A 25,655-nucleotide genomic window follows, 5' to 3' on the forward strand; every position below is an offset into this window, starting at 1 on the left:
AACATTGCATCATGTAGTTTAGGAATGCCATGTCATGAATCAGAAAGGCCCCATTCAGTTTTTAAAACACCATTCACCCTTTCCAGTCCATGAGGCATAACAATCGGATGGGATTACAGGGCAGGAGATCATTCCCGGTAACCGATCTGCAGTTTTTCCTGTTTTAGAGCAGCCACGTGACCTATTATGGAGTCAGACTGGAGCCAAGTGTGACCTGAAGCAAAAGGTCCTCTATTTTTCAGTCCCCATTTTAATCCCTTTGCTGGACCAGTTATGGGTACTTCATTTTAAGTTTGAGGACTTCTTTTCTTTAAGCATTTAATGTCTTAGGGAAAAAACTGATCAGAACTCAAAATCTTAAGCCAGCCAAAAGGTTCATTGGCGTGAACATAAAGTAAATGGTAATTTACAACCACTTTGCTGCCATTTTCAGACTCTGGTTGATTCAGTCATTGTACATATTAAGTACAACATAATGTATGTCTCTGTAAATTGGCACAACATTACTGAAAACATTTATAATGCATGGATCTGCTATTAAAGTAATGGACAGTTGGGCTCTCTGCATGTCATTTAAAAATTATGCACATCCTAAACTACCACCTTTTATTATATAGGAGATTATTAGATGCATATGGGTCCATTAACATTCAAATTTTGCTTCAGTCAGATAATATAGGCCTATATCCCAAACGTCTGATCATGATCCATAAATATGTAGCCTACATTTATAGGCAGCCTAAATGTGGTGTAGCCTACATATTTTTTTTGCAGACACCTTATCGAGCAATGCATACACGGATCTTCCATGTAGCCAATAATATTGTTTATGACAGTTACCTAAGCAGATTGTTAGATGTGCTAATAAGAGTAGGCCTCCTATGTAAACACTAATGCAAACAGCGTTACATGCTGAATGTTTAGACAAAAATACTACGTAAAAGTGGATATAATATATTTACAGTGTTGTGTGAAACATTCGCACATCATTAATTTTCCGAAATGATAATCCTACTACCACGCCCGCTGAGTGCACAACCGCTGAGTGCACTAGGCTAGGGGGTCGTGATGATGACTTCGTCGCACGTAAACTCCATGGGTCTCAGGGGAACCTCCTTTATTCCCGCCTTTATTTCAATGTTTTATCGACCATTGGTCAATTCAGCTTGACCAACGATAAATGCATGATATATCTAAAGACCTGATTGGACTTGCGCCTTAAAAGCCACGCCCCTTTCAGTTTGGTTGAGGGGAAGGCGAATCTTTTCTCCCAAAGCGGATATACCTTTCGCGGAGTAGCTGATTGGTACCGTTCTTCAAGGTGGGAAACATTTCTTATCCTTTTTTACCTTGTCGCACATCATTCCTTACTCCAGTTATAGAATTAATTTGATCATGTTTGACCTTAGCGTTTGTTGCCAGGCGTTATTTTGTAAAACTCAAAAGCCCTGTCAGTCAGAGTGCAGTCGTTAGCTGTCACAAGCTAGCCAAATCAATTACACGCGCTATCAGGTGAACTGGGCTTTATTAAAAGCCAATGCAAATATTTTATAAGTATAGACGTGAGTTATCTTGAACGTTGTTTAAAACATCTTTTCGAACAGCGGGCAGGTTTGCTGGAAGTGACATGGATTCGTGACGCTCGTCGTGGTCCATTAGTAGTAGGTTAAGGTTAGTTAGCCATCGGCTGGTTAATGGACAGTATTAGATTAGACAAGCGTGAGTAACCCGAGCAGGCGAAATTTATTTCATATTAAACCTGTTTTTAAATATGCTATTTATTTTGTGTATTAACGTTAAATAAAGAGGTTAACAGGACAGTTTTCCTCTAATCCTCTTCATGCGATTTAAATTGACATGTTAAACAAAATATGTGTTGTATATTACACTTATTCTTGTCAGACTGAAAGCGGTGAACTATTTCATAATACGTCATCTATAAATCTATGTCCGTTCTGAACATGTGATTGATTAAAACTGTCATATTTTATCCTCAGGTGCTGCTGGATCACTTCACCCTTACTGCTTCGGCCAGCCAGCTTATCCTTTCCCCCTTTACACACTGTTTTTCTCTCCCTCCCCACTTTGCCGGACTCGTCATTTCCCGGAGTTTAAACGGCCGCATCGTGCGATTAAACCATGGATAAGACGGAGCTGATTCAGAAAGCCAAGCTGGCAGAGCAGGCGGAGCGTTATGATGACATGGCGGCGTGCATGAAGCAGGTGACGGAGCAAGGAGCCGAGCTCACCAACGAGGAGAGGAACCTGCTCTCCGTCGCCTATAAGAACGTGGTCGGGGCCCGGAGGTCGGCCTGGAGGGTTATCTCCAGTATTGAACAGAAAACCGAGGGCAACGACAAGAAGCTTCAGATGGTGAAGGAGTACAGGGAGAAGGTGGAGGGCGAATTACGCGACATTTGCAACGAGGTGTTGGTAAGGCTGTACCCTTTAATGCTTACATAGGCTACTATACTGTACACCATATTGGCTATGTCCTAACTACTGAATCTCTATGATAGATAAATATCGGCTATAATCTATGGTCACTATACTAATACCACACGTACATCACAGAGACGTCTATTTGATGTGTGTGTTTACTATTTTTTTAGAGTGTTTGCTCATCTGCAATACATCTATAGGACGTTTCCTGTCAGATGTCAAATAGACGTTTAGAAGATGTCTTTAAGATGGAATGATTTAGAATGCATGTTAAACTACCTGAAATGTATCAGATATTAGTAAACATCAGATGCTTTCCAGATTAAGTGATCTTTAACAGACATCTTGCAGATGTACGTGTGCTATCTGGGTAGTGACAATATCTAACCTATACTACTCAATACTGACTGTATTGACTAGATATTTATACAGGCTGAACACATCTTTAATTCATACTGCCTCTATATTTGCTTATCTGTCTACATAAAATGCTGTAAACACTCAATGCTGACTAAATACTAAGTATACTAAAATTTTTTACACTCTATTATACTTAAAGTCACCATTTTTATGGAATATTGGAGTGTTTATTATAAATTATTTATATGCACAGTTGCACACATCATCATTTTCTAATAAGTGAAATAAATTTAACTTCCCCACCTTCCAATGACATCTCTTCTCTGATGACGTTTTTCTGTGCTAGGGTGGGACAACCTGTCACTTGCATCATGAGACCTCAGAAATAGCAAATGACAATGATCCAATCAATTTATGATGGGCAAATTCACGTCCTGGCCTTTATTTTTCATATTTAAGCTGGTTTATTAGGAAATCACAATAAGGAAGAAAAGATTATTGTATTCGTTTTATGGGGAATTTAAAGTTGGTTTAAAACAAGTTTAAGAGTAAGTTTTAAGCAGGTTGCTGGAAGAAAGAGGTTGTTGTCCCATCCTGGTGCCAGCAAACACATCATCAAAGAAGAGAAGGGATGTCATTGCAAGATCACATGAATTGAATGAATACATTATCCATAATAAATACTGCACAGTGCACTATTCCACAAGAACAGTAAATTATTATTTCATTGTATTATTTTATATATGCTAATGCTATTATTATATATTCATTTTTAATATATATATATATATATATATATATATATATATATATAATTTTTTGTTGTTGCTGACCTCTATGCATCAGTATCACATATGGACCATCATTATATATGCATATGCAAATGGAGCCTTTAAGGTTTAGTGATAGTGAGGATATGGAACTGGTTTTGAGAACCAGCAAGGATCTGTCTCTGTTAGCAGTGTCATTGCTGGCAGTACATGACAGACGAGCATTGAACCCAGTGGTTATTATGTACCCCCCAACCTCAATGAATTAAGAAGAGTGCTGTGTCGAGCCATGGCACATTTAGAGGGGTAAACAGCTGCATACATTGTTCCAGTATGTAGCTTAGCACCTCGTCATGATGCTCTTGTTGTAAGAGGCTCTCATGGAACTATTAGAGAATTGATTCCTCCGAACAGTGGTGCAGAGAGCAAGAACCAAGCCTTCAGCTTCTCACAATCGATATGTATTGCAGGTAGAAGTACAGCATCTTTCTTCCTCTTCTCCCACAGGGTTTGACAGGGAGGTTCTGTGTCATCACTATTGGATTCCCACTGTCACTCCCCTGGTTGCCCAGTCATCTAATCAAACTTGTTGAAATTCTGCTGCAGCACAGACAAGGCTATTCATGTCATGTGATGACACTGACAGACCGACAGATAATTTAAAGCGAGAGTTCACCTTAAAATAATTTTGTTTGAATTTTTTGTACACCCTCATGTTATTCTGAACCTTTTCTGACTTTTTTCTTCTTCTGTGGTACACAAAAAAAGATTTTTTTTATCCATACACTGAAAGTAAGTGCAGACGTAGTCAAAATTGCTTTTGTTTTCCACAGAATAAAGCCAGTCATGAATATGTAGAATGAAGAAAATAATGAAAAATATTCTGTTTTACGGTGGTGACCAAACTCTATAAAATGCTTTGTCATTTTGTGAGATGAAATATATCCTGGTCTTTTGCATTTCCTTACTTACTTTCCTTACTTTGAGTATGGATTTCTTGAGGAAAGCTAAAGATTCCTATGCAAAAATTAATGGGTTATTGTTAATTAAATCAGGTGACCAGATCAGAGTGAAAGTGTTGTCTTTTATATTGTGAGAGCAGAATAAAAAAAGAGCCTGCAACAGAGTATTTGACAAGACCAAAAGATCAGAAGTTCTTGTTCATTAGAAAAAGCAAATGTTGCCTTAATTTACTGATGGATAAACAGGATTGGGTTAGGGCGTGATTGAAAATGTTCAACCCAGACCATCATAGTGGTGGGAAATGATCATTTACTTGTGCAACCTCTTACTTTTTAACTAAAATTCAAGCTGGACTGTATATTATAAAGGTTTTGTCTGTTAAACCAGCAGCTTTTTGTTGATCATGAGAGTTTTGCTGATGGGCCTCCAGCTTACATTATCTTCATCTTTCTCTCACAAGTCTTTTGCAGTTGTCACATGCTGCGTGATAGAAAATATTTGTGGTTAGAAACAAATGACCTCAGCTGCTAAAAGTAGCCTTTAAGACCATTTCCGTGGCGATGCATTGCCCTTGCAGTTGACTGTTGTAGTGAGCTCTGTTTTTTAATAGCGTTAATAGGTTCATTTTTAATAGGTTCATTTCAGGATTGTGTCTTGCTAATTCATCCATAACATGAGGGCGCCCATCCTGTAATGGGGAGCGATTGTGTGTGTGTATGCATAGTACTGTAGGTTACATGCCGCAAAATCTGGCAGGAAATGTACATGCACATCATGTCAGCCATCTCTTTATGCTGAAGGGGAGGAAGGGCATTAAAAGAGCTGGTTTCCTGTCAAACAAAGAAAGGAGAGTGCATGAAGACAGGAAGGTCAGGGGCCACTGACACACAGGGAGGTAAAGGGCATGACTCAATGAAATCTCTCATTGTCTAAAGGGTTGCTATTGTGGGGTCAAGGTTTGGCTCTTTAGCATGGCCCAGTTTGCCCCTGCTGGTAGATTCTGTAACTACACCTAGTGACTGCAAATGGGTCTTTGTCTGTCCATTGTGTGCAATTTAAAAGTAGCTAGTATGTTTGTAAATCACTGTTTTTGTTAATTATCATCAATAATAAAAATAAAGCTAAATAAAATATAATTACTAGATAAACGAAAATGAGAAATGCCACTAGCTGAAATAAAAGAAGTTGAAATACTAAAGAGGTTACTAAAACTCAAATGGAATTTTTACAAAAATTAAAGCAGTGTAGAGATATTAAAGGGCAATGGGCATATTATCTGTCTGTCTGTCTGAAAGAATGCATTGACATGCCCCCTCCGCCAGATTGAGGGGCACAACATCCTGCAGCATGACTGGATTTCATTTAATAGGAGAAACAAAATCTAGAGTAAGAAAAACAATTATCTTAAATTTAAGGTAATTGGATGCAACAGTGTTTTTTACGACTTACCAAAGAATTGTTGGTCCATGGATTTCAATGATGGGGAAATACATAAAGCAAACCCTGTTAATGCTAGACAATACTATAAATACAATGTAGGTACATCTAAATCCAGATGAACACTTATATCATTGATATATTGTCATCGCCCAGTACTCAAACTTGTTAAAGCACTAAGGCATTACAGACATAACATTATGACTTTCTGTAAAGCTGCTTGGAAACTGTGTATTGCAAAGCACTAATTAAATTTGACTTATCCAATGACAGATGGGATAAAAGTGACGAGGACATCAATGGATATTCTGGTTGTTTCAATATATTTTGATGAAACTTTTTAAATATATCTTGATAACTCAACTGTTACCATCAGGCAGATGATATAGAGTTTTGCTTTGTAAGTAATACTGGATTTGTCTAACATTTACCATCCACCCTTGTAGAACACAAGGCTCATTGTAATTGATGTTTTTAATAAATCACAAAGCTCTTTCCCGTTTTAGATGTTATTTTTGTTTTTTGCGCGTCATTCAAGCTCAACACCAATGCTGCCGCTCAGTATGTAACTCTTCAGGGTGTGAACACAGTGATTCCCACCTACTGTGACATCATGTGCATACCAAAACTAAATTACTAAAACTGAAATTAAAATAAAAACTGAAAATCTAAAAATTAGCAACTATAATACCATACAAATAATCTCTCTCAAACAACTTTTAAATCAAAACACAGGGACTAATTTTTATTTCGCTGTTTTAATGTGAATGTGTGGCATAGTGGCTAAAACGCTGAATGCTGCTTGTTGAAGCAATACAATAACAAGCCATGACCTTTCACCATTTTGCCCTTGAAGGCACTTAACCTCAGTTTCCTACAGGGCAAATGACTGCCTGTTTGTTTCCTGTTTTGCTGTTAGCAATTTAGTGTATCTGTCGCTACACTTTGCAGGGGAGTCGGGATCAGTGATCATGGCTGCATAAAGTCACTGCTCTAATCAAATCCTGTTCCAGTTCCATTTTCTTAAGGTGGTACCAGCTGGATTACTGGATGGTAAACAGGAAAGTAATCCCAGGCTTCATAGACATTAGATATGTGCTGAATCTGATCGTCTGTTAGACTGATGAATGTGTAGTCATGCTTGCTTAACGTTTTAATTTATTTGCTGTTAACAGCTGGCAGTAAACACTGACTTTTAAACAACTTAAACTTGCATTAGGAGATTGAAAATTTAAGTGCATTAATTTCTTGTTTTATTCTTACCAATGTTACATAATTTTTGTTGGGTTCCTGTAGGACTGTCCCATTGATATCTGATTGCTGGAATAAACTGATGGCATATCTGAATGTGGTAGTTTGCATAAAACAGACTTCTGTTCCAAAGTGTTTTTTGTTATTTAGTTTTAAAGAAATATTTACTTTAATTAAACATGGACGCATTAAATTGATCAAAGGAGCTAGTAAAAACATTTGACCTTTCTGTTCTTCAAATAATCCTGGAAAAAATGTATCACAAGATACGTTTACATGTACTCTTATAATCGGATTGATGGCTCAGTCTGACTAAAAACCTTCTTTAAACAGCTTAATTGATCTGATTGAGCTCGATCAGATTGGAATTTCGGTCGTTTTTTTTCCATTCGTAATCCGATTGAGAGAATATGTAAACACTTGATCGGATTGAAAAGCGAAACTGAGGGCTGGGGCGGGTTTAGATGTGTTCTAAACCATAGATGTCTATATCTATGTTCTAAACATCTTTTCTGACCATCGCAAAGCCAGGAGAAACTGCAGAAACACGATGGAGTCCGCCTTTGTAATTGTTATGCTTGAAGTTGGCCCAAGCGTTTTTATTTATTTTTTATTTTTTATTTGAAACATAAGCAAAGATGAAAACAGTCGCGATATAGAACAAATAAGTGGAAAGAAAAAAGACACAAGACAGGGGTACATAACTTATCAGAAAAGATTACATATCAAATGAAAAGATTAAAAGACTTATTAAGCATATTTCAATTGTTTTTAAAGTTTTCTTGGTACACAAGTTTGAGATAATCCCAAAGCAATGTACTTGCAAGCATTTCTAGCGACGTACACAGTGATGTAATGACATCGTTCCCTGGGCGTTCCAGTCAGTGGAAAAACAAACGGGTTCTGAACGGGTTCGCAAGTTGAACCAACTCCGAACCAACTTGGAACCAGCACCAGTTCCGAATCCGTTCTTTTTGGGTGGAAAAGGGGTATGTGAGACACCAATGTGTCCCTGAGCAAGACACTTAACCCCTGTGTGCTCCAGAGGCGTGCGACCTCTGACATGTATAGCAATTGTAAGCTAAATGAATAAAATATAAAATGTTCCAAATTAGTTTTTGGTTTACAGAAGACTTCCTGTTTGTGGTTTCACTTTGGGTAACACCCAAAGTTACCTTTATTCCATCAACATTGAGTTACTGTTCTGGGCTCATATTTAGATGGTTTATACTTGGCAGGGACGCTCTGATTACGTGGGGTGTGTGTTGCAGTGCTTAAATCAGGCATTAGGAAGCACGTGTGATGTGGCTCCTGCTCTGACTGTGCAATCATAGGGTCATGTGAGGCCAGAGTGCCATGACTGCCCTCTTTAGACTAAATGCACTGTCAGTCTAGTACTTTTTTATTTCTCCATTTGTCCTTTATTTCTTTGCTTTTTCCTTCTTTTTTTTAGTTTCTTTTTTTTTACATTGGGACATGTACTGTATACAGTTGATCAACAGATCTAAAATGGCAGGCTGAGCAGGGATGGCTGTCACACAGGAAGTCTGCACTATTCTGTGGTATTTAGTTGTGTGTGTGTTTGCATTGCTTGTCTAACAGCCCCACTGAACCACCAACGCCTAGAATGTGGTAAACCGGGGATGCAGAATGTCAGTGTACTTGCCTCTAACTGGAGTGGAGAAGAATTTGGGTTATAAAAAAACAACAGACTTTGTGCCTACTTTTGCAATGGAGAATGGATATTTCACATTTACAACCCTATAAAACTGCAGCTATTTTCACCTTCATTAATTAATTGCAATTGTATCTGTTTTGTTTAAAGTAGACAAAACAAGCTCTCTATCTGTCTTTCCTTACACCTCGTTTCTCTCTCCCCAACCCTCAGGGACTGCTGAGCAAATATTTGATCGAGAACTCGACAAATCCCGAGAGCAAAGTCTTCTATTTAAAGATGAAGGGTGACTACTTCAGATATCTTGCAGAGGTTGCCTCTGGAGATAACAGGAAGGGTAAGTGTCTTAATGCATTTCTGCTATAAGGGAAGGGAGTATATGCTGTTATTTTCTTAATTATGTATTTATTAAAGTAATGATGTTTCGGTACATGTCGCTGTAAATGATAATGAGCAACTGCTCACCTCACCCCTCTCTTCCATGGGGAGTGTCGACCCAAGACGTAAAGTGCTGCCTTATTGGACCATATTCAAATGGCTGAGGGTGGAAATATGCTAATACGGGACAGTCCGTCAGTGGTCGTGGGTGGAGCATTAGCAACATTACATCATGTTTTTAACAGAAACCTGCAGAAACCATGATGATAATGATGCTGTTTCATACGGCTATACTTGACAACTGCTCTCTCTGGGTCCACGTCAGAGCCAGTGCATATTTGAATGTTCACTGTGAATGTACTTGTCAAAGGTTTAATAGACTCCTCTAGGACCTGGGATGCCTCATATTTAAGCACAAATGTTTCCATCTCAGATGTGAATTAAATTCAGTCTGGATTTAGGAGACCATGTCAGTGCTGCATCTTGTGCTTTGCTTTAGGCTAAATTGGGTCTGTGGGCTTCAAATTCAGGATGAATGAGTTTGGGTTCATTGCTGAGTATTTAGCTGCCTTGGGCTGTTTCTACCACCCACCTTGAGTCAGCTGCTTGTCCTTCTGGAAGACATCTTCTGAGGGTTTTACTTCCCTTTTGGCAGGCTACAGAACAGGAGCAGTCATCAAGATCCAGTTTAGAATATGGCTTTGCTAATGTTTCCAAGCATCTTACATTTGGAGAAGGATATTTCATCATCTTGACCTTTAATAAAATACCTTAAGATTTTTGTTTTGCTCAATTTATGCTCTCTAATTTGAAATGAATGCCTGTTTTGTCTTCATAAGTTTCACCGTCAATTTGGTACTTGCGTTTCAGATGGCGCACGTACAGCGAATAGATTTCTCTTTCTCATCTCCATGCATGTCTTAAGTGTTTTTAAAGAAATTTAATGTGTTTAAATTTCTTTATATTTAAAAAATCTTTATATTGGATCCGGGCATTCGGTCTTAAAGTGACAGCAACCTATAAATACCTGCTGCTTTCTGTCATTTAATGTTAATCTAACAACAGAGCACTTCTTTAACAAAGATTAATCTATATTTAATTTATATTGTGAACACTAGGTGTCATTTTACGTTTAGGCCTAATTATTACGTCTTTACCTGAATACACTACAGTTAAACATTATTTGCAACTTTGTTATGCTGTATTTATCTTTGCTTGTAATTAGTGCATTTAATCTTATTTAATTTATTTTTTTACTGACTATTCACTTGAGAGATTTCTGTCCCTCCACTGACGGTCTACACAACTACCACTTTGATGATTCAAAAAGTTCATAATGAGATTGTAAAATAAATTCATTATGAATTGAGTGATTTAATGTCAATGGAGGGACTGAAATCCCTCATATTTCATTAACATTATCTTCATTTGTGTTCTGAAGATGGTTGAAAGTCTTATGGGTTTAGAACAACATTAAGGTCGATGACAGAATTTTCATTTTTTTGGTGAACTATCTGTTTAAAGCAGTGATTTTCAAATAGGGATCCAGGGCTCATTACGGGGTCTCTGCAAACTTCCAGGGGTGCCCAATAAGTACAATATATTACTAAAACACAAAAAAATACTCAATATAAAGATGTACGACATTAAACTGACATCATAGGTTTGAGCTTATACATCTCAGAAGGGGTAGTAGAACCTTTTGAATATTGTCTTGGACAAAGGGAAAAAGGAGTCATAATGGTTAAGAACTACTAAACTAAAGTCAACCAATGAAAGGGTTTAAAGGTCCACATTCCGAGAGCTTGGTTTTTGAGAAATGTATCCTGTCCAGAACCATGGACTCATTTCCACTAGTTTGGTTTTTCTTTATTATTATATTACTATGAACTAGTTAAATTTGTTATAAGTAACTATTTTTCATATATTTATTTTGTGTCCCTACAGACACGATAACCAACTCTCAGGGTGCCTACCAGGATGCGTTTGACATCAGTAAGAAGGAGATGCAGCCCACACACCCCATCCGCCTGGGACTGGCTCTCAACTTCTCTGTCTTCTTCTATGAGATCCTCAACTCTCCTGAGCAGGCCTGCGCTCTGGCCAAACAAGTAGGATTTTTAGTTGATGGCACCTTTTTTTTCTTTTTTTTTTTTCACTAAATTGATTCATGAGGCAGTTATATTATATTTGAGAGGTTTCTGTCGCTCAATTGAAAGTCCAGGTATTTAAAATTGGGAAGATCTAAAAAGGTTATAACGCTCCATAAAGAATCCAATTGACTGGATCAATCCAAAGATGCAATCACTTTATTGGATAAGCTGATTTAATTTAGGCTTTTATTTACATCTAAACCATGATTGACATACATAGCTCATTGCATTTGGTAAATACAGAAGGTAAAATATGCGAGCATGATGTGTGAAAAACAATGGTGTGTTTTAGTGTGATGTGTAAATAATGTCATAAATTCAAGCAAAAGAAGTATCTCAGGCTTCATTAAAAATGTTTAAAAGTTTTTATTTGTGGATAAATAATAACCCCCCCCCCCCCCCCCCCAACATATCAGCTTCTAGCTTGATCAATAATACGAGTTTGGGGTTGGACTACCTGTAATATGCTGTTTAGCAGGAAATTTTTAATAAACAATGTCAGAAGAGATTGTGGGCAATTTATTTTAAACTTTTTTTTTTTTAGGTGGTGGTAGTTATTCACCTTTAATTAAACCTTTAACTCAGTGAAGGGGAAATTCCTATTGAAAATCTACCCACTTGTCCTTCTAGATTTTTACACTTACCTCAAGCTTTGAATTTCATCAGGCACGTGGTTCAAATACCAGGGGTATGACTTGACTGTTCGTTCACATTCCTCAAATTAGTGTGGCCTTGTGCTTGCAGGCATTTGATGAAGCCATTGCAGAGCTGGATACACTGAACGAAGACTCGTACAAAGACAGCACCCTTATCATGCAGCTGCTTCGAGACAACCTCACAGTGAGTTACAAACAAAGTCATACTGACCTACAAAATAGTCTTCTCTGAGACTGTGGAATGTAGATTATATTACACAAGTTATTACAATCATTTATATTTACTGTGCAAAATATAGATATGCAGTATTCAAGCACACATTTGTCCTTTTTTTTTATCAGTTATGGACCTCTGACAACGCTGCAGATGAGGGTGAAGGAGGAGACGGAGAGAACTAAACGCACATCCCTGGATAAAGACAACTTTTTACACTTCTTCATTCCTTATTGTTTCATTTATGATTATTCTAGCCATGTTAAAGCCCATGATCTTTACCAATGAGCTGTGAGTGTGGGAATTCCAATCCGTCTGTTTTTTGTTTTTTTCTCTCTCTCTCCCATTTTCCACCACCTGGCTTGTGGTTGTACTGAAAGTAAATATTGAGTTAAAGTAACATCTCCATTCCTCAATTTTGTGTTTTCGTCCTTTGGCCTTCTTTATGTGCAGTGTCTGCTGTAGAAAAGTATTAGCCTCACATAAAAACAATCGTCCTTTAATTGTGACAGCGACTAGTGTGTATATTCTGGTAAACTGAAATATTGGAAGCGTCGGTCACAAAATGCAGAGCGTTTTGCCTCAAGCATGGCTAGTTCCTGTCCTGCTATATCACTTTCCATTTGTACGTCTCTAGGGAAATCAACATACACTTGAATGAGATAAATGTGTTGTTGACTGTCATAGTGTTGGCTTAAAAGGGGCCTGTACTTTAGTATTGATAGCAAGAAGGCTGTTTTCTGATGTACCAAGTCAGCTAGCATTGCTCAGCCAAGTATGCACTTTTCATTGACCATTTGAATCATGTCTTCATCTCGAAGGTCACGAAACACTCCTGCCTGGTTATGGTTTTCACTTTAATGTGTTACCTTGCAATGGCTTGTGATGATAAAAAAACAAAACGACAACAAAAAAAAGATATCATGCATGGCATGCCCATTTTTCAATATACACTGGAATGGGAACCAATACTGCATACATGTTCCACAGTTTGGTTAAGTACTTTTCATTGCAGGTTTATGCACATGTTGAGAGGATGTTTAATTTGTCAAGTGATGTCAATAGTTATTTGGACCACCGTTGTGTTTTTGCTTATCATTGACTGTAGTCCCCCAAAGCCTTGTGAAAATGTACAAGCCCTACATAACAGCTATGTAACCTGAATTAAAATGACCATTTTATAAACCATACAGTTTTGTCTTGAAATTTGTTTTATCTCAGTCTTTTCTGGCGATATGAAAAGAAATGCAATTTCTTTGACTTTTGAAATGGGAAGTGTATGTGTTTCCCTTATTTTGTGACCACATGTCTAATGATAATCAAAATAGTTTAATTCTAGAATACAAATGATTGGTTAAAATGACTGAGTGCAGGATGTTATCAGTTTGTTTTGGTCAATTTTCCAGAAAAGGGAACGATACATGATGGTTAACTATAAATATTACAGGACAATTCTGCGAGTTTCTCCTTCACACGTTCAATTATAGATGGTTTTACAGCTCTTTGAAAATAATTACTTGTACAAATTAATTAAATGCTTTGAGTATGTGATAATGGCTCCCCTAAATAAAAGATTTTCAGCTGCTTGTATAACCTACTGTCCTCCAAATGAGCCTATAGACGCTAGGCTGAATTCCATGAGGTTTGAGGTAACTATTTAAAAATAGAGTCTGGGCGAGACTGTTCTCAAAACCTAGTGAGCTGTCTATCTAGACGCACGTTCACCCGTATGCGTCGCCCACTAAATACGGTCTAGGTAGACAGCTCACTAGTTTTTGAGCACAGCCCGAGAGTTTATCCACTTACGTAACGCGGATACACTCTCTAAAACCCATTTAAAATACTCTGCGTACTGTCACGCGTGAATTTAAAACCAACCGCCCTTCAAATCAGTGTTTTGATAACGCCTTCAACACGAGCTGTAGATAAAGTTAAGAGTGATTTCCTGGCGCGAGTGAATGTGAACCGCACCATCCATCCCAAATTAAATACTTCCGGGTATTTCACTACTCTCAGATGTTGGCATGATTTCGTTTTGAGTGAATCTTTTTCTTTATAACATCAAGCGACATGGACGAGAGCGTTTTGAAGTGAGCGTGTTTTTGTTCTTATTTGATACTTTGTGGCTTTGTTTTATCCAGCCAGATGTGAGCGTGTACGTTTGGCCATGTCCAGATGTTGATCTCAGGCAGATTGGTAATCCATGGGATTAAATGCTGTTTCTATGTGAAGAACTGTATGCTGCATTAACGTGCTCGCCATGAAACACATCGTTTTCTTTCTGGCGTCTTTATTCCTGACGGAGTGTTCAAGGAGACCCATTCGGGATGTCCTAGACGACGAGTACGGTGAGTTATAATACGAATAGGAATACTTTGAAAACATTATGGATACATTTAAATCGATAGAGTGTGCTTTTTGATTACACTATCATAATAGTGTTTTTTTTTTCTTTTTCAAATACCTTACTGTATTTTCAGGTCTCATATCTACTCTTTGCCATTGAATTTAATGATTTTGACCAAACATTTTGTGAAGAAGCTCAATTGCAAAGAAGAGTGTATAATGGCTCCAGCCTTTTCACTAAAATTCCATCCTTTTTTAGTGGTATAGGTAGTGGTTGTAAAAACTGACTACTAAACAAAAATATAAACAAAAAGTTAAAATCGAATGTATCTTACTCTGCAGAAAAAAAAAGTCCATTTAATTAGCCTTTTTTTCTTTCTTTGTTAACTAAAATCGTTGCAATTGTTTCCCATTACGAAACAAGACATGGACTGGAGTTCTGAGGGAGTGGAACGGATTGAGAGTTTGTTTCCTAAGATTTCTTATAGAAAAGTAAGAATTGCGAGATGTACTGAGGAAAAAAGGAGATATAGAAAGATAGTCTGAATTGAGTCATAAGATCACAATCCACACTTTCTCAGAATTGTGATCGTATGACACAATTCAGAATTTCTCACAATTCTGACTTTCCCCCTCTGAATTCTGAATTTACATCTCTAAGCTTGCAATTCTGAGATAAAAACTCAGAATTGTAAGATGTTAACTCAAGATTGTGGTATATAAACCCAGAATTATGATAAATAAAGAATTGTATATTATAAACTTGCAATTCTGAGAAAATCACAAATTGTGAGAAATAAAAACGGAATTGCCAGATAAAAGTTTTTTCCACAGTTGAGAGAAACCCATTTTTAGTGATTACGGAAAAAGAAAACACAGACTCTCCAAGTCCTCCTTGACACCTGTAATTTCACTTTAAAATGAATTGGTCCTAATTCAGTAATATGTATAAAGTTGTTCACTGTGACTTTTTCAGACCAGCTCAGCTCATTGCTGTCAGACTTTGATGTTCTTCAGCAGTCCAGTCTTCAACAGCATTCGGTTCGCAAGAGAGATGTCCAGTCACAAACACACGCAGAGAGGTTTCTCGGTTTCACTGCGTTACAGAGGTGAATACTCATCACCCATGTAGCTACCATGACACACGGTCACCGCCAAGATTAGGTCTCGGTCAATTCATAAGCTCTCCTAAATATTTCCCAGGCATTTCAAATTGTACCTGGCAACCAACACAGAGCTCTTCACTCATGACTTTAAGGCTGTGGTAGTAGGAGAGGATGGCGCTCAAAAGACGTATGAGGTCCAGAGAGAAAACTTCTTCATCGGTCATGTCATTGGTAACTGCAACTCTAAGTCTTAAAAATTAGGTTCTAGCAAATTTAATTTGCAGCTAACATTGTTTTTTTCCCTTCATTTCTAGGAGAGGAGAATTCCCGCGTACAAGCGCATATCGGTGTCAATGACTTCACTGCTCATATTCTTACTGATGAAGCCGAATACAATATTGAGGTATTATAACACCACCAATCTAATGATGATGCCACTCAGCAAAGAGAATACGGTGATTGTTTTCCCATTCATCTGGTTTCTGCAGCCCCTGTGGAGGTTTATCGAAGACTCGCATGATGATCGGCTGCTCGTATATCGCTCTGAAGACATCAGGAACGTGAGCCGGTTGGCGGCTTCAAAAGTGTGCGGCTACATCAGCACAGATGCCATGGAGATGCTGCCAGAGAGTGTGCGGGCTGCCAGAGCACTAGATAAAGGGGAAAGGGAGGAGAATGGTAAGACTTTGAGTTCATTTGTATATGTTTAACATGTCAAAACTGGTTATTAAATCCTGAAAACTCATTCTATGGCTCTCTGTCACAACACAACTGGTTTAAATGAGACTTCTCCTGCTCATCTGAGATAGATCTAGAGAGTGTAATGTGAGATGCCACTTTATATAGTTTGTCACCCATGTATTATGTCTCTCACATTCTCAACCCTTTGTCTATTTTTGCCATCTTTTTCACTCCATTGCATCTGTTCCACACAGGGCACCTGAGAGAGAGAAGACAGACCCCAGACCACAGTAAGAACACCTGCCCTCTGCTGCTTGTGGCCGACTATCGTTTTTTCAGGCACATGGGCCGTGAGGAGGAGAGCACCACCCTCAACTACCTGGTAAATAGAGTGCCGAAGTTACGATGTCACTTTGTAGGCCAAAACGTGGAAGTGAGTTAGCATTTTAGCACTCCCGGTTCCCTCACTCTAAAGTCTATGAGATTTTTGAATGTTTTTTTTTTGCTAAATCGCCTGAAATAAGGTCTGTGGTGAACAAAGCCACTAAATATTTTCACGTTTTGATCTATGACATAAAACACACAGTTATAACCTGCTTGTGGTTTTTTAAACTTTATTGTGTCGGCTTGTATTTTTTAAAAACTTTATATAGGCTTCAAAATGGATAAATTTTTGGAATTAACTTGTAAAGATTATCTTGATTAACAAAGAGTTGTGACTCTTACACGTTTTGTCTAACACAGATCTTATTTTTTGCGATTTTCCAAAAGTCTATGGGGAAAATGCATAGCTTTTCGATCGAGGGAACCCATGTGCCGCTAACATTTTGAGTTGTCCTACAAAATGACGTCATCACTTCGGCACTCTATAAGAAGTCTTCAGTTTTGATATTGTCATTTGCCCTTTTCAGGAAACACACAAACACATTTCTGCATAAATTGAGCATAAAATCATTCTGATGCAAACAGTCACATTCATTTCAATAGGACAGTGCTTATTAGATCAGTGTTTCTCAACCATTTTGACTCAACCATTTTGACAATTTATAATTTTTTAAGATATAATGTTTTTGTGCTTTACATACTGTATACTTCCAGTCAAAAGTTTGGGGGTTTATAAGATTTTTTTAAATGAATACTTTTATTTAGCAAGGAGGCATTAAATTGGTCAAAAGTGACAGGAAAGACAAATAAATGCTTTTCTTTTTAAACTTTCTATTCACAAAAGAATCCTAAATAAACAACAACAACAAAAAAATACCAGGGTTTTCAACATTGACATTTTTTTTTGAGCACCAAATCAACATAATAGAATGATTTCTGAAGGATCATGTGACACTGAATACTGCAGTAATGAGGCTGAAAATTCAGCTTTGCGATCACAGGAATAAATTACATTTTTATTTTTCAATTTTTAAAAAAATATATATTCAAATAGAAAACAGTTAATTTAAAAAGTCTTATTGACCCCAAACTTTTGATCATTATTGAAATGAAAATTTCAAAATGAGTTTAAGTCATTTTGTTGCCCTCCTGTATGTTTGCTGAGGCCCAAATTTGTTTTTTACACAATTTTTTTGTCATCTGAGAAGAAGGTTGTATTAAGTTGTTGGCAGCATGTGTCTAACAAATATGCCCTGGATGTGTTTAGATTGAGCTGATTGATCGTGTGGATGACATTTACCGTAATACGTCTTGGAATGAGGAGTATAAAGGTTATGGAGTTCAGATTCAGCAGGTAAGCATGGTTCTGTGAGGAGATCAAGATGAAGAATTCCAATGAAATGCTATTTTGGAGCCAGCAACAAGCATTTATCTCTTTTCAGATCATAATTAACAAGACACCCACTAAAGTATCGCTGGGAGGTGCCCACTTCAACATGAAAGGGACTCCTGTGAAGAACAAGCATGTCTGGGACGTCAAGAAGCTCCTGGAGGTGAGCGAGCTGGAACTGTGGGAGTCTCGCAAATGACTGAATTAATGAGAGCGTCCTTTCTGTATTCTGAGCTGTGCAGATTTGAAACGATGAGTGACGTCTCTATTTGAATGTGAAAAATATTGAGGACTTGTGTATTGTTTCATTATCCAACTCTGTTTGGCAGAGAACCAACAAAGAGAAAGAACAAGCCATGGAAACATTATTAGTGCAGTTCAATTTGTAGTTCTAAAACTATGGAGGAGAATTAGCATCTTCCAGCCATTTTACTTTTTGTTTTAAAGAGACTACTAGGTTTTGTCCTACAACACAAATTACCCATAGTCATACCTCTAATGTGAATTTTGAACTGTTGAGTGATTTGAAAAGATACTCTACTGTTGGTAAAATGTTATGATTTTGAAAGAAGTCTCTTATGCTCACCAAGGCTGCTTTTTCCCCAAAATAAATATACTTACAATTTAAAATACCGGTTTTAATATCCTTTATTTTAATATTTAATACAGGTTAATTTATTCCTTTGATGGCAACACTGAATTTTCAGCCTCATTACTGCAGTATTCAATGTCACATGATCCTTCTGAAATCATTTGAATATGCTAATGGACTTTATGCAAAGCTGCATTACTTCCTGAACCTCAGCCAGCTCCTTTGCTTCCTGTCTCCCATTATTGGACAAACTGATTAATCCAGGTGTGCCTGACCTCAGTTGTTAGAACAACAATGATCAGACACACCTGGATTAATATAGCCAATATATTAATCCAGTGCATAAAGCCAATTTGGTGCTCAAGAAACATTTCTTATTATTTTCAAAGTTTAAAACAGTTGTGCTGCTTAATATTTTTGTGGATACATTTTAGGATGAAAAGAACATCATTTATTTGAAACAGAAAACACTATTGGTGTCTTTACTGTCATGTTTGATCATTTTAATGCATCCTTGCTGAATAAAAGTCGTTGCTACATAAGTTACAATGATATTCTATTTCGTCATAAATAGGAAAGCAAGCCAAAAACAAACAAAATGCTTTAGAAATTCACAAGTGCACTTGGGGTACCTTATTGGCTGTGAATAAACAGCTGTCGATAATTGTAGTAAAAATGGTAATTTTGTCTCCGTCCTGCAGCAATTTAGCATTGACATCGCAGATAATGCATCCCAAGTGTGCTTGGCTCATCTGTTCACATATCAGGATTTTGATGAAGGGACACTCGGCTTGGCTTACGTGGCTCCCTCCAAAGCAGGCTTTCCTGGAGGTCTTTGCTCTGAAAGTGAGTGTAAATACCACATCATGGATAAATCAATTTGGTCTTACATATTCCTCATGCTTAGCCATTTCGTTTATTGTTGTTATCTGTCTTCCTTAAGAGTGTCCTTCTTCAGGAAATGACAATCGTGCTATATACCTCAACACTGGACTAACCAGCACCAAAAATTATGGAAAAACCATTCTCACCAAGGCAAGTGAAGTCCAAACAAATGTTCTTGTCGCTTTTATTTTAGTAAGCTAATTTTCTGACGATATACCAACAGGAAGCTGATTTGGTTACCACTCATGAGCTTGGCCACAACTTTGGTGCTATTCATGATCCAGATACTTCACCGGACTGCACGCCCAGAGAGGATCAGGGGGGCAAATACGTAATGTACCCCATTGCAGTGAGTGGGGACCACTCTAACAATAAAGTACGTCCTTCGCCGATATGAATTCAACTGTCATTGTTCACAACATCACGTGATCAGTTTGTAAGTGTTTTGTTTTTGTGCTCCGCTATAGTTGTTTTCAAACTGCAGCAAGAGATCCATAGTAAAGAGTCTGACCCTCAAGGCCCCCGCCTGCTTCAGAGAGAGGAACAGCAATGTGTGCGGAAACTCACGGGTGGAGGTAGGCGAGGAGTGTGATCCTGGACTGCTCCACCTCAACAGCGACCGCTGCTGCACGTCAGACTGCAAACTTCGGCCCAATGTGGAGTGCAGGTACAGCTCCTCCATGTGGCCTCATGCAAAAAATGTTGATGCAGATATGGTGTATTAAAGGGACGGTTCACCCAAAAATGATCTCAGGGCAGTTTATATGTCAGTTTCTGTCTTTTTTCCTTGACTCTAGTGACAGGAACAGTGCGTGCTGCAAAGACTGCATGTTTGAGAGGAAGGGCAAGGTGTGTCAGGAGCCGATGAATGCCACTTGCAAGGGAAGGTCTTACTGTACAGGTGAGGCATCAGTGGTATTTATTTTTATATTTTAAGTCTTCATTTTCATTTTTGATTAAGTTTTAGTACTTTTGTTATGTGCATTTGTCATTTTTATTAGTTTTAGCAAAATTGTTCAAGTTTATTTTATTATTATTATTTTTTAGTTTATTTCAATTACAACAATTCGATCAACATTAGTTTTGTCTTCAATTTGGCATTAGTATACAATAACAACACGGCTTGTGCAATTATGTTTTATTATTTTAAAAAGCACTTTAATTTTTTACAGATTTTTATAATATTTTGCTTTGTGACACAATGCAAAAAACAAACAAACAAAACAAAAAAAACATTACTGAAATTCAAAGAAATTACGCTTTATTGGTTTATGGTTGTCATCTGAGATTGTATGATATAATGAGAATCACTACTGAGGTAAATAGAAATTACTAAAGATTTTGGAAGTAAAATATCCATATGGATTATAGTAATAAGAAATTTTGCTTAAATGTCACGGGAAACAATGCTGAAAGGCTAAAAATCTGTTAAAAATAGACTTCATTTTCTTTCTGGAAAATTCTATGCGGATGAGATACTAGTTAACTGCATAGCCCTTTGTCCGCACTCAAACTCTATTCTTCTGTGTTTCTTACAGGACTCAGCAGTGCATGCCCTCCTCCAGAGAACGTCCCTAATAAGACCATCTGCGTGGACAATGGGCGGTGTCTGAACGGGGATTGCATCCCATTCTGTGAAGCTGTGAAGAGCCTGCAGTCGTGTGCTTGCAATGGTAAACTGAGCTTCTGATAAAGCTATTTATGTTTGTATATGGCAACAGTTTTTAAAGTCTGTTTTGAGGAGACTTTCCCTTTTTACTCTCCTTCCTGCATGTCATTTTCAGAGACGAACAACTCTTGTAAGGTGTGCTGCAAGGATAAGAATGCGGTGTGCACTCCTTATATTGATGACAAGGGCAACCCCATCTTTCTGCGGAAAGGCAAACCCTGCACTGTGGGCTTTTGTGATGGAGCGGTGAGTGGCAGTGTTCACAACATACACTTTTACAGAAGCTTTTACAGATTTTTTACAGAAGCTGTTGATTATTTGCAGCTACATTGCAGTAGTTCACAAGACAATTGTAAAGTAAATGGTTTAGGTTCAGTTATTCAAAAATACGTTCTTATTCCTTTCAGGGTAAATGCATGAAACAGGTCCAGGATGTTATTGAGAGATTGTGGGATTTCATTGAGAAGTTGGATATCAATACTTTTGGTAAGTTATCTGTGAACGCTGTGATGTCATCTTACTTGAAACCAATGGAGGATAGGAGATCTGCGTATGTGTCCTCAGGGAAGTTCCTGGCAGACAACATTGTTGGCTCAGTGGTGGTGTTCTCACTTCTTTTCTGGATCCCGCTCAGCATTCTGGTCCATTGTGTGGTGAGTCATCTCCACTAACATCTCACAGTTTGTTGTAGGTTTGAGGAAATGTCTGGAACTATAATGGACTGACCTTGAGTTGTATTAAGGTCTAAAGAACTGTTTACGGTGAGAGCAAAACAAAAAGTGAAATGAATATGTAGTTGTTATATATATATATATATATATATATATATATATATATATATATATATATATTAGGGCTGTCAAACGATTAATCGCATCCAAAATAAAAGCTTGTGTTTACATAATATATGTGGATGGATGCACTGTGTATAATTATTTTATATATATATAAATACAGTACACACACATGCTTGTATACATTTAAGAAATATTTTCATGTATATACTGTATATAGATTTATTTATAAATATTTTATATATAAATAATATTTTTTTCTTAATATACATGCATGTGTGTGTATAATGTGTGTATATATATATATATATATATATATATAAAAATTATACACAGTGCACCCATATATTATTCAATTTTGGATGCGATTAATCGCAATTAATCATTTGACAGCCCTAATATATATATATAATATATTTATATATATAATCATAGACTAAATGTATTTTGACACCAAGAGCAAAGGGAAAAAAATTACAGGCCAAAAGTTTATTTATATTTTAGGTATTTTTAATATATTTAAAGTATTTAATGGTTTATAACGACACTCTTAGTAGAGTCATTCAGGGTTCTTAGAAGACAATCCTTTTGATGATGGAAAAGATAATTATCAATAATGACAAAGGCCCCATCCAAGAAATTTCTGAGAAGATTTCTGTCTCTTCATTAGGATAAAAAACTTGACCAGCAATATGAATTTAACACAAAGCCACTCTTCTACCCCAGTGTAAGTACACATCAGAACACAGAAAAAGTCATTTTTCTTTTGATAATAGGAAGCGTAACAAATGCCTGACTGTGTTTATGTGCTGTCCCAGAATGCAGAGCTGCTGAGCAGTCTAGAATCAGCCTCGGTGCGGATCATCAAACCGCCATCATCCTCAGGCTCCTCTGCGGTGCCACGCTTTCAGGCATCAGAACCCTTGCAGACCAGCACACCACCTGTCTCCATCTCCCAGGTGGCTCCAGCCATAAGCCCAACACCAACACCGTGTCCTTACCCCACCATGGAGCACCAACGCATGGCCACCATCCAAGAAGATCTCAGCTATGATTCCCACCTGGATGAACAAGCCCTGGGAGAGGACTTCCCGACCTCTGGCACAGTGTCACGCTCCTTTGATGATCTGACGGAGAACCGAGAGAATGCTATGTCCTTCAGGGTAAAGAGACATGCACACATTAACAGCAAGGAGACTGAATGTTAAGAGTATGATTGGATAGGAATTGTAAGGGAATATGCTCGGTGGTAATGCTCAAAGCTGAACAGAACAAGCATTACATATGCGCTGAAATGCAATGTGCTTGCCGCTCAAGTATTGGAAAAAACTAAAACAGAATGCAGTATGTTTTAAAGGCATAGTTCACAGAAAATTCACCCTCATGTCGTTCCAAACCTGTATGACTGGCTGACTTCTGTGGAGCTCAGGAGGAGAAAATCGTGAGGATGTGTTTGTCTCTTTTCCGAGGAATTAGAAGAGCACACAAAAGCACAAAGTACCTTAAAAGTGATTCATATGACTTGTGCCCAATATTTCAAGTCTTTTTAAACCTCGATAAGATTGTAAATTTTTACTCTGCATGGTACAGTACTGAATAAAATATCTGTTACATCTGCTGCAACCGGATAGTTTTAATTGTCGAGTTAAACTTCAGTCCGATTCCTGAACAGATTATTGAGACTGATTTTGTCCACCAGAAGAACCAATTAATTCAATATCCGATTCTAAAGGTTAGTTTGTTCACTAACTGGAGATTGTTACTTCTTTCATGAAAACAATTCTTATAAAATGTGCCAGAGTGAAGAAAAAGATTATCAGAGGAAAATGACTCTGTTCCTCCACAAAGCTACTGAAGTGGCACACATGTTGGGTCCATGTCCACCACTTTCATGCTTTTAAGGTGCAGATTCAGTAGAAAGTAAGTCATACATGTTTGGAAAGACATGAGTGTGAGTAAACGAGGACAGAATGTTTTAAGAGCACCGGTCTTTTATAAAGCAACACATGGCACAAATCATTCAGTGTCTAGGCATTACATGGGAATTCAGTGTTGTTAATCCTGTTAGGATTCTGCAATATGCATTCATATTTACGCACACACTCTCAACAGAGTAATCTACACGTGACCAGCTTCATTGTTAAAGCTTAACTACCCCATGCCAAGATGTTTACAGGTCTGTTTTTGTCTTAGGGATTGAGTAGATGCTAACAGATCTTGATAACCATTAACCATTTTAGTTGATATTTTACTTGTATGTGTTCTGACACACCAGCAAATCACGTTTTGTAACCTCTACTGAGCACAATCGTTCTTGCTTTTTATTGTTTGCAAAAGACAATCGGATCTTTTAGAGGAATTTGATATTTTCAGGCATTGTGTACTGTTCTTGAATGTAACAAAATGTTACAGTAAGTAATTTAAACAGTTGTACCAGCTGACATTATCCCCTGGTTTCCCAGATAAGGCTTAAAGGGATAGTTCACTTTGAAATTAATTTTTAGTATGTTTTAGCTTACCTCAAGGGCATCCAAGATGTAGGTGTCTTTGTTTCCGCAGTAGTTTCAATTTTGATATTTTTAGGTCAAACTGTTCTTGTCTGTCAGTCATATAATGGAGGTCTATGGTCACCACCTCAAAGAGCATGCACAGAGAAGTCCAAATTAAACATGATTTAATGACTCGTAAATGTAAGTACACATTGATCATGTTTAATTTGGATTTCTCTGTGCATGCTTCAGGTGGTGACCATAGACCTCCTGATAGACATGAACGGTTTGACCTAAAATATAAAAATACTGAGGAAACAAATTCATTTCAGGTATCCCTTTAAGCCTAGTCCCAGACTAAAAAGCATGTTTAAGCTGTTTTAACTGAAAGCAACTTGCACTGACTTATCTCAAAATGTACTTGTTTGGTTTATGAGAACAATTTTGGCTCTTTGGTGTTTTATGAAATAATAAGTCAAAAGTTAAATGAAAAGACAGGCAATCAGTTTTATCTCTCCACGTTATTATACTTTTCTGCGAAACCATGTTCATGACTGTAACTGTATGCAAGAATATGTATCTTGCAGCTGCTCCCATAAGAATGTACTGATGTTGAACACTGCTCTGAGATCAGTATCCAAAGTGCCTTGTATTTGTTTTTTTTATTCGTATTTTACTCCCATGTGTTTTGCAATGCAATCTACAGGAAAACTCAAAAAGGGAGTGTGATGATGTCATTTATTGGTGGCTAAACAGTCATCTTTTTCTGAATTTTACTCATAACTGTAATCATCTTCTGGGAATGTATTCGTGTTGATCTTGTAGAATACAAAGCATACAAGTGTCATTTTTAAGTAGATCTTATCCCTTTAAACATGGTTTATTTTTATTTTTGGGTATCAAGTATTTTTTTCATGTTAAGAAATGTGCCCATAATAATTTGCATGGCTCCCCACTTTGTTGTGATGGGTCAAGAAAGAAAGTATTGAATGTTATGTGTTTTGTATCTGTGTTAGATTT

At 37.4% G+C, this 25,655-nt stretch overlaps 2 protein-coding genes across 2 annotated transcripts; both read left to right on the forward strand.

The window, feature by feature from the left end:
* Nucleotides 1–1,176: 1,176 nt before the first annotated feature.
* On the forward strand, nucleotides 1,177–13,489 carry ywhaqa (tyrosine 3-monooxygenase/tryptophan 5-monooxygenase activation protein, theta polypeptide a). Its single transcript, XM_039692646.2, has 6 exons — nucleotides 1,177–1,321; nucleotides 1,998–2,433; nucleotides 9,112–9,235; nucleotides 11,224–11,387; nucleotides 12,174–12,269; nucleotides 12,428–13,489. Exons 2-6 carry the CDS (start codon nucleotides 2,140–2,142, stop codon nucleotides 12,482–12,484), a joined length of 735 nt encoding a protein of 244 aa, XP_039548580.1. The 5' UTR covers nucleotides 1,177–1,321; nucleotides 1,998–2,139; the 3' UTR covers nucleotides 12,485–13,489.
* A 559-nt stretch (nucleotides 13,490–14,048) lies between these two features.
* On the forward strand, nucleotides 14,049–25,492 carry adam17b (ADAM metallopeptidase domain 17b). The gene is made up of 19 exons (XM_089118658.1): nucleotides 14,049–14,647; nucleotides 15,622–15,754; nucleotides 15,849–15,982; nucleotides 16,066–16,154; nucleotides 16,240–16,429; nucleotides 16,687–16,814; nucleotides 18,084–18,170; nucleotides 18,259–18,369; nucleotides 19,500–19,644; nucleotides 19,742–19,837; nucleotides 19,911–20,059; nucleotides 20,151–20,350; nucleotides 20,481–20,584; nucleotides 21,222–21,356; nucleotides 21,468–21,598; nucleotides 21,760–21,838; nucleotides 21,917–22,005; nucleotides 22,817–22,873; nucleotides 22,965–25,492. The coding sequence occupies exons 1-19, from the start codon at nucleotides 14,560–14,562 to the stop codon at nucleotides 23,352–23,354; spliced, it is 2,535 nt and encodes an 844-aa protein (XP_088974784.1). The 5' UTR covers nucleotides 14,049–14,559; the 3' UTR covers nucleotides 23,355–25,492.
* The last annotated feature ends 163 nt before the right edge of the window (nucleotides 25,493–25,655 follow it).

The sequence above is a fragment of the Pimephales promelas genome, chromosome 13 (assembly GCF_988280905.1).
Source record: "Pimephales promelas chromosome 13, fPimPro1.hap1.1, whole genome shotgun sequence".
NCBI lineage: Eukaryota > Metazoa > Chordata > Actinopteri > Cypriniformes > Leuciscidae > Pimephales > Pimephales promelas.

Bases quoted from the DNA above. Each gene is read 5' to 3' on its own strand.
- ywhaqa (XM_039692646.2), top strand. From the start codon at position 2,140: ATGGATAAGACGGAGCTGATTCAGAAAGCCAAGCTGGCAGAGCAGGCG. The intron at 2,434-9,111 runs GTAAGGCTGTAC...CCCAACCCTCAG, and splicing joins ACATTTGCAACGAGGTGTTG to GGACTGCTGAGCAAATATTT. The intron at 11,388-12,173 runs GTAGGATTTTTA...TTGTGCTTGCAG, and splicing joins CCTGCGCTCTGGCCAAACAA to GCATTTGATGAAGCCATTGC.
- adam17b (XM_089118658.1), top strand. From the start codon at position 14,560: ATGAAACACATCGTTTTCTTTCTGGCGTCTTTATTCCTGACGGAGTGT. The intron at 15,755-15,848 runs GTGAATACTCAT...AATATTTCCCAG, and splicing joins GGTTTCACTGCGTTACAGAG to GCATTTCAAATTGTACCTGG. The intron at 21,599-21,759 runs GTGAGTGGCAGT...TATTCCTTTCAG, and splicing joins TGGGCTTTTGTGATGGAGCG to GGTAAATGCATGAAACAGGT.